Source organism: Falco punctatus (assembly GCF_963210335.1).
Source record: "Falco punctatus genome assembly, chromosome: 9".
Classification (NCBI taxonomy): domain Eukaryota; kingdom Metazoa; phylum Chordata; class Aves; order Falconiformes; family Falconidae; genus Falco; species Falco punctatus.
Genome location: NC_137589.1, coordinates 25145041 through 25158821, shown reverse-complemented (window position 1 = coordinate 25158821; position 13781 = coordinate 25145041). Strand labels below are relative to the sequence as shown.

Genomic DNA, 13781 nt, shown 5'->3' with positions numbered 1-13781 from the left:
TTTCAAGGAAGAGCTGGCATGGTGGGACAGCTTCGTAACTTTATTATTGCCTTGCCCTCTGGGGCCCATAATTAACATACACTGGGAGTTACACACAGTCTGTTGTGTCAGCTCGGTGCTGAATCTCATGACCTGAGCTGCTACACCATCCCAAAGCTCTTCTGACTCGATGGTTGTGAAGGCAGGGGACACCAGGAAGACCCAGGGTCCTCCCTGCTCCTGCGTAGGTGTCCCCAAGAGCCAAGGCCAGAGGTGATTTCCCTGCTGGGCTCAGAGTGTATCTCAGGGGAGGGCACTCAGCGAGTGCTAGCCCCAGGGATGCACTTGGTCTCAGCCTGTCTCTGAAATGACATTTTGGTACTCTGGGCCTGCTGCAGCTGGTGCAGAAGCTGTGAGGGAACATGCAGGCTGCAGTGCCCCGTACTTGAACGTGTCCCAGCCCTGAGCTCTTCAGCCTGCAGCAAGGGCAGAAGGGAGACAACTGACCCCAGCAGAAGCTGTTCTGGGGGCATGGTGGTCTCCTCTCCTCCTGCCTGCTGCTGCCTCGTGGGGGGCACGTGCCATAGCTGTGATGTTAGGCGGGAGCAGCTGCTGTGGTGTGTAGTGTCGTAACAGAGGCATGGCCCAGGCATGAGGACATGGGAGCAGAAAGTTTCCTGCCCTGGCTGAACCACTGCCTGTCCCCAGGGCATGGCACTGCAGGGGCTGTGCACCACCACCGGCCCCGTCACAGGGTGTGGGACCATGTAGTACAGGCAGCCCCTTGAAGAGGGGGTGACACAGTTGTCACCCTGGAGGCAGGGAGGGCAAAGAGGGCCCTTTCACTGCTGGAGCAGCAGGGAGAGATGCCAGTGCCGGGGGTAGCAGGTCTGTCCCATTCTCGTTCCTTCTGAGTGCTCAAAAGAGGCCTGTGGAGCTGAGGGGAGCAAGGATGACGGGGGCATCGGGGGGTGTGAGGATGGGTGTTGTGTCCGACGTGGTCTCTTGAGCCTCACTCTCCACATCCTCCAAGCTCTCGCTGACAGAGGGGATGATCTGCACCACCTTCTCCTGGAAGTGCACCTGCTTGCGTGGGGTTGGCGGGGCTGCTGTTTGGGCAGGAGCTACTGGGGCCATGCTCCTGTCCTTGCTGGCCTTCAGGATGCTCTTCATGTGGCCCAGCAGCGAGTGGTGCTGCTCCCTCTGGGCCCTGTGGAAGGTATAGGTCTGCTCAGTGTCACCAGCGATGGTTGAGGCTGCCACGGTGGCTGAAGGGTCTACGTACTGGCCTGCCTGGGGATGCGTCTCTTTGTGCCCTGGGCTCTTCCTCCTCTTGCTCAGCAGGAAGTAGGCCAGGGCGGTGAGCACCAGCATGGAGCCTGGGGAGAAGGCCATATTGGCTGAAGGCTGGGACAAGGTGAAGACCTCATCAAGCAGTGCTTGGTCTAGCTAGCTCAGCACCATCTGAAACCATTGTAGCACCCCGCACATCCCCACCCTCTCTGGCCCAACAGGCCATTCTCTCTTCCATCTGCACTACTCCCCACCCCAGTGTGGGCTCCTCACCAGGGATGGTGACATGCCAGACGAGGACGGGATGCAGGAAGCAAGCCACTGAGAGCAGTGTGTACCCCAGGAATTTCTGGAAGCTCCCTGGGCATCTAGCTTGCTTCCAGCAGGCCTGGGCCAGGGAGTCGGGCTCGTATCTGGGGAGAGAAACAGAGGTCCTTATGGGATGTGGCATCAAGCACATGGCAAGAAGATTTGGACCTGTCACTCATCTAGATGTGTGGATCCTCACTCTGGTTTTCCAGGAAACCGGTGTGTTGGTCAGGGAAATTAAGCGAAGCCTGAGCCTCTCCCACAGGGAAAAGAGGTCAGGGGCTACATCTGCCAGAGGTCATCATCTCAGGCAATGTCTCCTTGGTGTGTTTGCTCACTTGGCCACTAGTCAAGTCCCTATTAGCTGGAGTAAGGCGTTGCGTTTAAGCCATCAGGGCTTTTGAGTTTCTGCTAAAAGACAGCAGAAGTGTTCCGTGCGTGAGAAGTACATAAGGAATTTCTACATTTTAACTTGAATGTCTGTGCTGTCTCTGGGAGGGAACTGCAGCCCACCCTGGGAATTTGGCTCTTCATTCAACCCCAGCCCCTTGTAGGGCTTCGTACTGAGGGTTAAGTACATGCTGTAGACCAGGGTTTGTCATGCTGATGCTCAGCAAATTATGGCACAAGCTTGGGTTAAAACACAGGTTTAATTGGCTGCGGACATGGCCTCACTCACCTCCCCCCTGCCTGAGTGCACTCGCTATGGCATTAGGGGAAGGACCTTTGGTCTGGCACTTGCAGCTCAGCTAGGTCTGGTGTTGCCTGTAAGGAGCAAGTTGCCTTAGGGAGGTCCCACCACGGCTGGAGAAGACTGGACAGGGTCTACTCACGTGAAGCACATCTCCAGGAACAAACTGATAAAGAAGCCGCCTTCACAGACAGTAACGGCAACTCCTGAAAAACTGAAAAGTAAAGCTGTCAGGGGGGCAGGGCTTGGCTTCAGTATACTTTCCAGGTGCCAGAAGGGGCACAGAGGGCCAGGATTTACTAGTTCCAGTTCACCAGAGCCTGGGGACTGGGGACTGAACACCCACTACTTGTCTGGTTTGTGGAGGAGAGCTCAAAGCCCTTCTGTCCTCAGGTGATCAACTTGCAACCAGTGTCACCTCTGGCCTGCCAGAATCTGAGTACTAGGGATGGTGCTGTAGCATCTCTTTCTCTAATAGAAATAGCTTACTATTTTGAAACCTAAATATGGAGATCTGAATTCCCCAAAGCCTCCAGCAATGCTCCCTGCTGCTGTTGCAGTTTAGTCTGGTGCTACACACAGTGGAGGGGTCAAACGGGTCACCCCAGCCAGCTCTGACTTCAAGGGCAAAAATACTCACATCAGATAGAAAGCCAGGCTTTTGAACTGTCCTCGCTGCAGAGTTTCTACGCCCACACCGATCAGCACTAGAAAGAAAAAGTAGGAAAGATGCTGACTGCCGGGTTGGTTCCCGACTCTCTGGTGCCCTACCCAGCTTCTAGGATCGATGCTCCAGTTTCCCCAGGGGCTGGTGGAGCTGCTCCTCCTGTGCTGTGCAGCACATTAGGACTGCCAGCACCAGCGATTCATGCTGACACACCAACCCAGAGGGGGTCAGAGCTGAATTCTGGCCTTGACATACAGCCCAGAAACCCATCCCAGCTGCGTCACTATCATGGCAGCACTGCCACTGGGCTGGGGAGAGGTGATCTGGGGGTACCAGCTGGCCTTGGACAGCTGGAGGAGGTGAGCAGCAGTGTGCCGTGTCCCTTCCACCACCTGCCATGCCGCTCCATCACAGCTGCCACAGGGACTTCCCTCCCACTCCCCCGTCTACCTCTGCCCCCTCATGGTCTGGGGGCCTTTCTGCCCCGGTCCCCCCAGTGCCTGCCAGCCTCACTCCCCTGCCCTCCCTGCTTGCCCAGGCCTGCTGCACCCAATACATGGCTGCAGGACAGGGGAACCATGCCAGCTGCCTTCACAAAGGGCCGTAGCCATGGCATCAAGGTCCTTTGCTAAGCAAACAGAAAAACATATAACGGGAGCAGGCAGATTAAAAACAGAGAATGAACATCCCCTCAGTGCCCTGGCTAGCACAGCACACTGGGGAGTCAATTTAAGGGGGATTAAGAGTATTAGTGAGGCTAAAATCTTCCCTGAACTGGCTTTTGTGGGCCAATAGCTTCAGGGGATGGAAAATTTTCTTCAATGTCCTTCAATTCCCAACCAGACTATTTCAAAAATGGAACAGAAATGAATGGCTTTGCACCAGCTGCAGCAAGTTGGTCAGTGTGCAACTGGACAGTCATGCTGCACAAGTGCCTGAGGTGTGGAGCTGAGCTGAGCCCAGGTTTCATGGCCGCAGCATCTCTCTAGGCAGTCACTGCACTCCTGTCTGCACTCGATGGCTCCACATCTCACTGAGCTGTCCCTGCCCATCCACTGGTGCTCAGGAAGTTCACCGCTCGTCCTGCTCTATGCACACTGGCCGAGGCTTGAGGTGCCAGCCTTCAGTTCTCTGAGCTGTGGTTTGCACTAACTGGAGAGGGGTATGAAGCTCCCAAACTGGAATGCAGACTAATGTCTATGAAGCCTGTAAGGTGGATCAATGACAAGGATTTGTGCCTGAGCGCATAGCTCTCCTGTCCTGGGTGAGCAAAGCCAGGACTAAGACAAAGCTGTGGTCTTGCTTTGATTCCTCCTGTTTCACCTGCAGCTGCTGGCCCCTGTCAGCCGGGGGAACGCATGGAGCCCACACACCACCCTCCTCCATGGAGGCTGTCCCCCCAGCCCTGAGCGGGGACATGGGGAAATCAGTTTTATCGGTGAAGCTGTGTGAGCTGTGTCATCCTACATTCAAAGTATTGTCCTTTGTTATCTTGTGACCGACAACTCTTCTTTACAATTTTTCCTACAAATGAGGAGTTCATTCATTCATTCCCTGCAGATGAATGCAGAATTCAACAGCTCAGCTGTTAGGATCAAATCTCTGCTCTGGATAAGGAGGGTTCCTCATTTTACACAGCTTCTGCTTTATCCACAAAGTTATTTGGATGAAGAATATGCAAGAAGCAAAGGGTTGTTTCCGAGGTGTTTGTTTGGACTAGCTGCTGCCTTTATTTGGATCTTATCCAAACCATGTGGCTAAAGGCACATGATTAGGAATTAAATGGTTGAAAGCATGAGAATTAAGAAATAAGTAAGGACTCTCTCCTAGATGCAGAAATCACAAGGCCTAAAATCTCTAAACTACAGAGATGCCCCAAACACTGCAGTGACTTGCGGAGCTGTTTGATCACTCTTTGCTAACTTGCCATGAGGCTCTGCTGATGGTAGGGGCTGTCTGATTTCTCACACACAAAAAACCCTGCAGCCCCACCACTGCAGATAGCCATTACACTCCCAGATCCTGGGGGAAGGGGAGGTTTATATTACATGGGTAACCTTCTGTGTATAAGCAAGCAGCTTATGGAGCTGGCTCGGCCTTCTCAGAATCAATTAGCGAGGCTGATGCACTCTCCTCTTCCTTTCATTTATTTATTTTTTTTCAAACAAAACCCATGGGATTCTCTTCTGCATGGTTTCCATTTCATGCAAAAACCTCACACACCTCATCAGGCACTAAACACTGCATCAAGCTGTTTTCTTACACTATTGAGACACATAAATGAGTAAAACACAGGCACCTCCCATTCTTCACTGGCCTTTTGGGAAAGTCCGGTGATACTGAGAACGCATCAGAGCTATGGAAAAGCACAAAGATTGGTAGTGCAGCTGGCCATGCTCTGTGATGCTCCACAGAGACACAATTGCACTGCTTATTTCAAGAACTACAGAAAGAGGTGCAGACAATGCAAATAGTGAAAAGAAAACAAGCAGGAGAGAGGGAGATTATACTCCGCTAACACACTTCCAAATTGTAAGCCACTTTCACTTTTTCTGTCCTGGCTTTAGTTTTCCCATGGCAAGAAGCTCATGTTTTCTTCTGGGAAGGTCTCTATGAGTTTCATTGGAGCTTTAAGAGAGAACATGACCAGCATGGGGCTCATGTAGTAGGCCTGAGAGCGATGGGGATGGAGAAAGGAAAAGATTGCATTAGCTGGTTAAAGCTGTGTCTCAGCTCCTATCTGTTGCAGTCTCATCATGATGTGCACTTACCAACTGGGAGTTTGTATAAACTCAGAGACTCAAATCTCTGTCTGTTATCAGTTGTTTAAAGCACATTCCAGAGCACAGCTTCCAGTGTCCCAGCTGGGCTTTGGGTGTCACTGGGCACCTGTGCTCTTTTCAGCTGACCTGTGCGCTTTCTACTTTGCTGCCCTAACTTGAGCAAAGCATCGGTCATGGCTGTCTGTAGCTGATACAGGAAATACGAAGATAGGAGAGCCTGCTGTGAACTGCTCTGTGGTGTCTGAATATAAAATTCCTTAGGGACTCACACAGGAATCACAGCACCACCTCAAGTCACCTCTCATCTAGGAGTTCCTACCTCTAGTTCACACCTCCAGCATTTAAGTAAATCAAGCACTTTGATCTCTGCTTTATTGATGGGGAAACTGAGGCAGAGAGCACTGTCTGTCCTGTTCTATTACAATGGGTCAGCAGCAGTGCCAGAGGAACCCCTGAGCCCTCTGCTTTATCTGTTTCCCCACATCTCATCCAGAGATGTCTCACGTGAGGGGGTATTCACCACAGTTCAGTCCTTCTGGGTGAGATGCTGTGCCTGAAATGTCTGGCTCAAAACACCTGTATTTCACCTAAAACCAGGTGGTAAGATGTGTCACATAACCCAGAGGACATGGGTCCGAAGAAGCCCCTGGCAGTGGGTAAGAGGATGCAACTAGCCAGGTGAGTGAATTTGTAATGTTTGTGCTGCAGCTATAACCTGAACTGCTTCCTAAGCCTGCTCCCTGATGGGTTGCTAGAAAGGCAAAGCAGCACTTTGGCAGAAACTGTGTCATGATGGCTGGGACTTCTCCATCCTGCCTGGCACAGGACATCTCACCGTGCATAGCACAGGGAGCTCCTCCTTCATTTTCACATCCCACAGAGCAGCTTGGCAGTTTTACTCAGCCACAAGTATTTTGCTTTTCAGTGTCGTTCACATCTTGCCTGTGCCTGTCTGTTTTAGAAGAATACAATTTAGTTTTCTTTTCCATTTGTGCTTTAGTTTGTTCTCTGCCATACAGAGTGCTCGCTCTTCCTGTCTGATGTCTCACTGTGCTTCCCACAGAATTTGCAAAAAACCTGGCCAGGCATACAGCACTGTCCCTCCCTGAGTCCCAAAGGAAAAGTGAGCAAGTTTCCTTGTCCCCCTCATAGGATGGAGCAGTCGCTGCACCTAGCCAAAGGCAGGGACACAGCTCAGGGATCCCGACACCCACTCAGTGCCTTTTAGTGCCAAATAAAAAAAAGAGCTTGCTCTTACCTGCTGCGGTGGAGATGCCCAGCAATCGGCAGGTGTACTCCAGGGCACTCCAAAAGGCTTTGTGTCGCATGATGAAGAGATGAAGACTGTGGTGCCGACCAGGCAGAAGCTCCTCTTCAGGGCTCCCCGCCTCAAGCGTAGCCCAGCACCTCCCAGCCTCAGGCAGAACCTCCTGCGCCCAGGACCAAGTGACCTTCCTGAAGGAAAGGGCAGTGCGTGGAGGACTGGCCGCTTCCCCGGGGCTCCCAGGGGAGGGTGGCTGGGGAGTGAGCTGCCACCACAGGGAACCGGTCAGCGCTGCTTCCCGCTGCTCCCGCAGGGGCTGTGGGAGACGTGGCCTTTTCCTGCTTGCTTGCTGCTTGCTCACATTGCCGGCCGGGTGATGATTAATGATTGGTAAGGGGGGGTGCGGCTTTGGGAACATTTGCACCGGGGGTGCATGGCCTTTCCTGCTCCAGAGGAGGCTCTGGAAGCCCAAGCTGATTAAATGCATGTGAAGTCATTACTGCTATGCAGCTCCCTGCAGGTTAACCATTTGTGAGGATGGCGATGTTTGCTCTTGGCAAAAGAGCGGTACATTTCTGGCAAGTCACAAGGCTCCCAGGGCACTCCAGCCCTGCACCCTCCACCACGGCTGCTGCTCAGCACACAGGCTTTCCCTGGCTCTGACAAGCGTGGCTCAGGCAGTGTCCAGGCTGATGTTCAACCACAGGAACAAAGAGATCAGATTTATTCCCAAGGGTCCTACAGACCCACGCTGATCATAGCAGGGGCGATGTGTATTTCTCTTCCTGGGAACCTCAGTGAACTATATTTCTGTGTTGCAGTCACTAGAGCCATTTGAATGGCACCAGGGTCACACAAGTGTCCTGACACGTGGAGTGGAGTGCATATGTACTCTGACCTCTTTGTATTGGATTACCAAATCGTGATGGATTGTCCAAGACACCTTGGTGATCCTTGGCTTGTCTCTGCAGGACACACTGCCTCTGGAGAGGGGCAGCCCTAGGCATGTCTGAAGGCCAAGATGAGACAGTGCTGGCCCACCACTGGGCCCCACATTTCTCTGGTGCATCTTACTGGAGGTCACTATTGGTCCCCACCTGCTGCTGCCCAGGGAAGAGGTGGTGTCAGCAGCAGTATCTGGGCATTGCAGTCCCTCAGGAGGGGCATGTGAGCAGCAGCACAGTCCTGGCAGGCAGCATAGGTGTCTAGTGCCTGTGGGGCCACAGGTTGATGGGTCAGTGAGCTCATCTTGTGCTGCAGCCGGCACTGGGCGAGTCACTGCAGCCCCTGCCCCTCGCTGCTCCCGCTGAGAAGCTGGCAGCCTTGCAAGCAAGGGGCTGGGTGAATCACATTCAGTTCATGCATGGACAGCCCTGTAGGGAGGTGGCAACCAGCTGAGCCTGTCTCCTGTGACCCCTTCTCACTTGCCTGAGACACAAAGCTGAACCTAGACAGTATGTGCTATATTGATGTGTCCTGCACGTAGAGATGACTTGGTCCAAGGGCACACCAATAGCTTTTCTTCCACAGGATCTTGATCTATATTTCAGGATTGGGTTTTCCCAGGACAACCAAATGCCTGAGTTCATGAAATGGGTCCCTAATTTCTTTAAATGACTGCAGACTGTTTTTCTGAACACTTACAAGGTGATGGGTGGCAGGGATCTTGCAGCAGGCAATACTGACAAGGTCTAGGGGTAGAGCATATTTTTCATGTGAAAAATGGAATAGCCCACTGCAGTAGGGCTTCCAGAGCATCCCAAGGGGCAGTGCTGAATGGTGCAAACCCAAAATGTGTCTTTGCCTTGCAGCACTGGCACTGCCTTTGGGTGTTCCTGTTTCCTCTTGTCCTCCCACACCACTGCGGGTGTTTGAAGGAACTAGAGTTTTCCACAATTGATGACTCAGTGGCATGTCAAAACTTCCTTTTCAAGAGAAACACAAAGAGGGAAGCAGAGGCATGCCAGTGGGGAAGGTCACAAGAAGGTAGGGGAAGAGCCCAGCCGGGGAACCCGGCTGCCCTGCCCGCTGCAGCTAGGCACTGCCTGGGTGATCCCCGTGCCCTGTCACAGCGCATCACTGAAGGCTTCAAGAGCACACTCCACTTCCAGAAATCACCAAACCGGCTTAAGAGCTCTGAGGTTGTGCAAACAGTCTAGATGCTTTTTTTCCTTGCTGTCTTGCTTTTTTTTTTAAATATTGGTGTATTGGATTTCAGGTGTTTCTGTACAAACATGAAAGCTAGGAAACTACTTTAACAGCAAATAGATGAAAGGAAGACACGAGCCTTTCAAAATCACTTGCAGGCATGAGATTAGTTTAAAAAAAGTGGCAAATACCACAGTGCAATCCTGAGTGCTATCAGTACCCACCCTTCAGCCAGTACCCAGCACCTCTCAATGCAGCAGCTGCCTCCTCCCATGGCAGGGGTCCCCATTGCCAACATGGGCAGTGCAGTGCACTGGGCTGTTACTGGGGGGCTCTTACTAAATGGCACTGAGCTCTCACCCAGAAATGAAATGACTTTGCCTAAGTGTCCTTGACTGCAATGTTTCCTTTCAGGAGAACAACAAGCCCCAGGGTTTAAAATAAACCTAAGTTTATGGGGAGTGGGGGTTGGGGGTGGGGTGGGGTGGTGTGCAGTGGGGTGATAGAGGAGCACAATCTATTTAAGAAAGGCAGATTATTACATTAACAATTTGAACCTCCTGTCTCCCTCCCATGTTCTCTTAGCTATTGTGGGCTATTATCTATTAGCTATGAGTGGGCCTACATCAGCCTTCCTGATGGTCCTTGTCCCCCGCCTGGGGACACTCTTAGCCTGAGGTAACTTAAGGTCTTCTCCACTCGCTTTTCATTGGTGCACTAGTGCTTCTCTCACTCCAGTGCCCACGAGGAAAGCATAGAGTGAGTGGGACAGGTATCCTCAGACTTGCTTTGTACCAACAATCCTTCAGTGGCTCCTTCCTTCTGTTCAGAATTTTTTTTGGCTAGTGCTCCTACCAAGCAATCTCACACGAACCTGATTTTTCTTGGTAGAAGCATCCCTTCTCATTCTGTTTCTGTTCCAGTGGGGAGATGATACCCTCAATGAAACTGTGAGCCATTTGAGTGTGTTTTGGTGAGGCTTTTAGGAATGAGTTTATGCATTCAGAGGAGTACTGAGATCTTATGACCTTAGAGGGGTTTAATAGCCTGTAACCAAAACTGCAAAACCTATGCACCAGCACAGCCTGTTCTGGGACACATAATAGCAGTGGTCCCCACTGCACATTATGCCACTTCTATTGCACAGAGGCTTGCCATTTGCACTTTGGCTGCCAGCCAGGATTAACATTTACAGGCTGCTTCCAGTGATATATGGAGAGGTTTGAAAGGTTTTTATTTCATTGTTAGGGTTTCATGGTGACGTTAGTCCTCATCTTCATCTCTCCCTCTTCACACTTTATTCAAGTCATTTTGCTGTGGCATGGCCACCATGGCCGTTCTTTTGTGACCAAGGTCACAGTGCAGCATCTGTACTGAGCAACTCCTCTTGGAAGGCTGTGGGGGAGCAGGACATACCTCGTGTTTTGCGTCTGTGAAATGGTGATGCTGCAAAAGCACTGTGGTGAGTGAAGATTCCCATCATGGGGCATGGGGCACCACAAACTATGCTCTGGCAGAAACCTATGGGAACATGCCTGACTTAGCTATTCCCACTCCTTGCCCATCATGTAAAAACAGTTCCCAAACTGCCTTACACAGTGCTCTAGAATTTTGTTTCTGCTGTTTTCTCCCCTCCCTTCTCTATGCCCTCCTCTATAACCACTGCATCATGCAGCCTTGCTTGGCAGTCCTGGTCCCCTCTCTTAACAGCAGCAGTGGAGGTGGGATCTCCTTCCATCAACGTGTTCATCTGGGACAGACTGACACCAACACTCTCCCTTGGCCACTGCAGGTCAGGCAGCCAGCAGGCAACAGCCCAGAGCCTTGCAGTGGTGCCATGTGCTGCCTCCCTGTGCCCTCCTTCCACCAGGTCACATGTCATGGAGAGGGAACAGATTCTCACTGCTGGCTGATGGTAGATGGACCCAGCTGATCGGAAGCACCAGTGAATCGCAGCTGTGGGTTCACTGGGTACAAACATCTCGTCACAGTCGGCAGGAGTTTCACCCTGCCTTGTATCACCAGCGCTCCACAGCTTTCCAAGCCAACCTGAATGAACTGAGAGCATCCCGACGTGAGCTTGGCAGACCTCCTTCCTCTCCCGGGGCAGGCAAAACATATGACACTGGGGTGCCTGAAGGTACATAAACAGCAGAGCTGGAAAGGAAATCTTCAGTGTGCCACCTCTTCCTTTGCTGTAACCACTAAATCCCGCCCTCTGGAGCCTTCAGAGCCTGGGCAGCGCTGCAAGCCACGCTGGGGATGCCCGGCAGGGGACAGCAGGACCCCACCGCTGCACCGCCAGCCCGGCTGCTCCCCGCAGAAGGCAGCCTGCAGCCAGCCCTCTGCAGGGCGGTGGTGAGAGGGCACCGGGAAGTTGTGCTGTCTGGGCAAGGAAAGCGTGATAGACAGCACATGGATCTGAAGGGGGCTGGGGAGAGCCCAGAGCTGCAGCGAACACGAATGAATAACCGGCTTGTTTTGCTTTATGCTCCTCGATCAAAGGGTGTCCAGCACGCTGATGAACATTTGTCCGCTCCTCCGGGAATTTCCCACCCTGCCAGGGATGGGGTCAAGGCTCGGCAGTATACTGCCCCGATTGTCCCCCACCGGGACAGCCAGCCCCCGAGGCCGGTGGCGGCACAGCCCCAGTGCCGCAGGCTGAGCCAGCCGAGAGGGTGAGCTGGAGGCGCTGGTGAATGGCCCCTGTGCTGACAGCCCCTCCTGGGGCCTGCTCACGGCTGGCGTGACGGAGGGGGGAGAGGCACCACACTTCTCCTGGGGCCAGGCCTTGTGCCTGGCAATAGCTGGGGCGAGCTCTCATCCGGGCGTCTGGAATCGATAAAGCTCATCACACTGTGGTGTGGTGTGGGGGTGCTGTGGGGGGGAAGAGGTGCCTCTGTGGCAAAGCCGATCTTAAACAGAATCTGGATATGGGAACGAACACGTCTGATGTACTTGTGGGGATCTTCTAGACCTCTACAGCACCTATACCTCCCTGCAGTGGATGAGGGCCAAGGGGCCAAGCAGACTACGCCTCTGACTGGCTGGTGACTCCCACTTTCCCTGTAAACCTGAAAGCCTCCTCCCCTCGACCCCAGGCTAATTCCCCTTGTTCAGAAGGGGATCTCCCAGCATGTCAGCGTAAACTTCCCTTCTCTTATTTAGTCACCTGTTTGACACCAACCTTAGAGGCTTTCCAAAAAGTGGGCACATGGGAGTGTGTATGAGAGGCTCCTGACTGGCCATCCCCTCAAGGTCTGTTCTGCTCAGGAGAGCTGGGATAAATCCCCATCCCAGTGCCACCCTGCTCACCAAGACTGGGTGGGCTGGGCACTGTGTGCTGGGCTTGCAGGATTTCACATAGCGCTTGTCAGAGACATGTGCGATCAGGATGTATGCATACGTGTGTGTGTGTGCATATGTATGCATGCATGCACTGAAAACCCATGTGTGTCTTAAACAAAGTTGTAATAACAAGAAATATCAAAAGTAGTTTTATTTGCTATACATCTGATCTCCAGTTCAATAGCAGGGCTCTCAGAGGTTGGCTCCGAGAACTATGTGATTATGCAAGACTCTCCATGAAAACACATTTCTAGCTCACAGAATTGCAGAGAAAAGCTGCAAAAAGAGACTCAAAACCCAGAGAAAAGAAAATTCCCAAGTGAAAAAAACTTTGTTTGCTATTATCAGTAGTATTGCTTCTAATTGCATGATTTAAACTCATGATCTTTGGGGCATTACAGCAAAGCCAAACCAGAAGTGCCACAGTGGAATGAGGGAGATGAGACATCAGGAGAATTGAGACTAAGTTCAAGGTGCTAAGCTAAGCTCCAAGGAAATGAATGCCTCTGATCTTGCCACTTCTCAGCTGCCTGTGAAGTTTCCTTGCTGACAGCAGAGTGTGAGTAGTTAGGAGGGCTGAGACAGGGGTGGGGCTGGGCGCTGCAGAGCACTGTAGAGACAGCAAAGCCCTGAGTGGGCCGGGGTGGTGCCCCAAATTAGCGGGGGCGAGGGGATGCCAGCCGGTGGGATGCACAAGGCTCCTGCTTGGGGACCTACCGGGGACCTGGCTGCTCCTGCCGTCAGGGATGTGCCCAGTGCACCAAGCAGTGAGCTGCTCAGTGTGACACGCACGAGCTTTCTCCAGTAGGACTGTCTCCACTGCGCTGAGGGACAACACAGCAAAGCAGCTGGTCGCCCTGCTCAATCCTCTGCTGAGAAGGAGTGGGGCAAAGGGAAACCCTCAGCGTGATGGGGTTGCTGTGGCATGTGCAGGGCAGAGAGAGCAGAGCTCAGTGCTGGGTTTGGTGGGGGGGACTCGAGGGCCTCGCCCCTCTTCTTTGGGAATCTCTGGTCTTCAGAAGCCTCATCTTGGCTCTCAGGTGGATGACAGGAGATATCAGCTTGGCACGTAGAGAGAAGGGAGACTTGAAGGGAGCTACGTGTGTGATCCTGAGCCATGGCTACACCCTGCACAAGTCCCGGCATGTCCTCTATATGCCTGCTGCCCCTCAGTTCCCACCCTTTCTTGCAGGAGTGTGGGCTTAGTCAGACTCCATTGCTGTGAGCTGCTCCTAAACGATGGCCGTGGGGACTCCAGAAATGTTCAAAGATAGGCTGACATTTCACACAGACCATGTT

The 13781-nt window shown here is 52.6% G+C and overlaps 1 protein-coding gene across 1 annotated transcript; it reads right to left on the bottom strand.

Annotated features, from left to right (window-relative positions):
* Window positions 1-19: 19 nt before the first annotated feature.
* TMEM72 (transmembrane protein 72) lies at window positions 20-11919 on the bottom strand. The gene is made up of 5 exons (XM_080401711.1): window positions 6981-11919; window positions 2913-2979; window positions 2415-2486; window positions 1546-1685; window positions 20-1358 (listed from the first exon to the last, which is right to left on the bottom strand). The coding sequence occupies exons 1-5, from the start codon at window positions 7471-7473 to the stop codon at window positions 898-900; spliced, it is 1233 nt and encodes a 410-aa protein (XP_080257837.1). The 5' UTR covers window positions 7474-11919; the 3' UTR covers window positions 20-897.
* Window positions 11920-13781: the final 1862 nt, after the last annotated feature.

What these genes read in the sequence shown, in the direction of transcription:
- TMEM72 (XM_080401711.1), bottom strand. Translation starts at nt 7,473, where the DNA reads ATGCATTTAATCAGCTTGGGCTTCCAGAGCCTCCTCTGGAGCAGGAAA. An exon ending in AGCCTGGCTTTCTATCTGAT is followed by an intron (nt 2,487 to 2,912) that starts GTGAGTATTTTT and finishes TTTACTTTTCAG; the next exon opens with TTTTTCAGGAGTTGCCGTTA. An exon ending in CTGGCATGTCACCATCCCTG is followed by an intron (nt 1,359 to 1,545) that starts GTGAGGAGCCCA and finishes CCTTCTCCCCAG; the next exon opens with GCTCCATGCTGGTGCTCACC.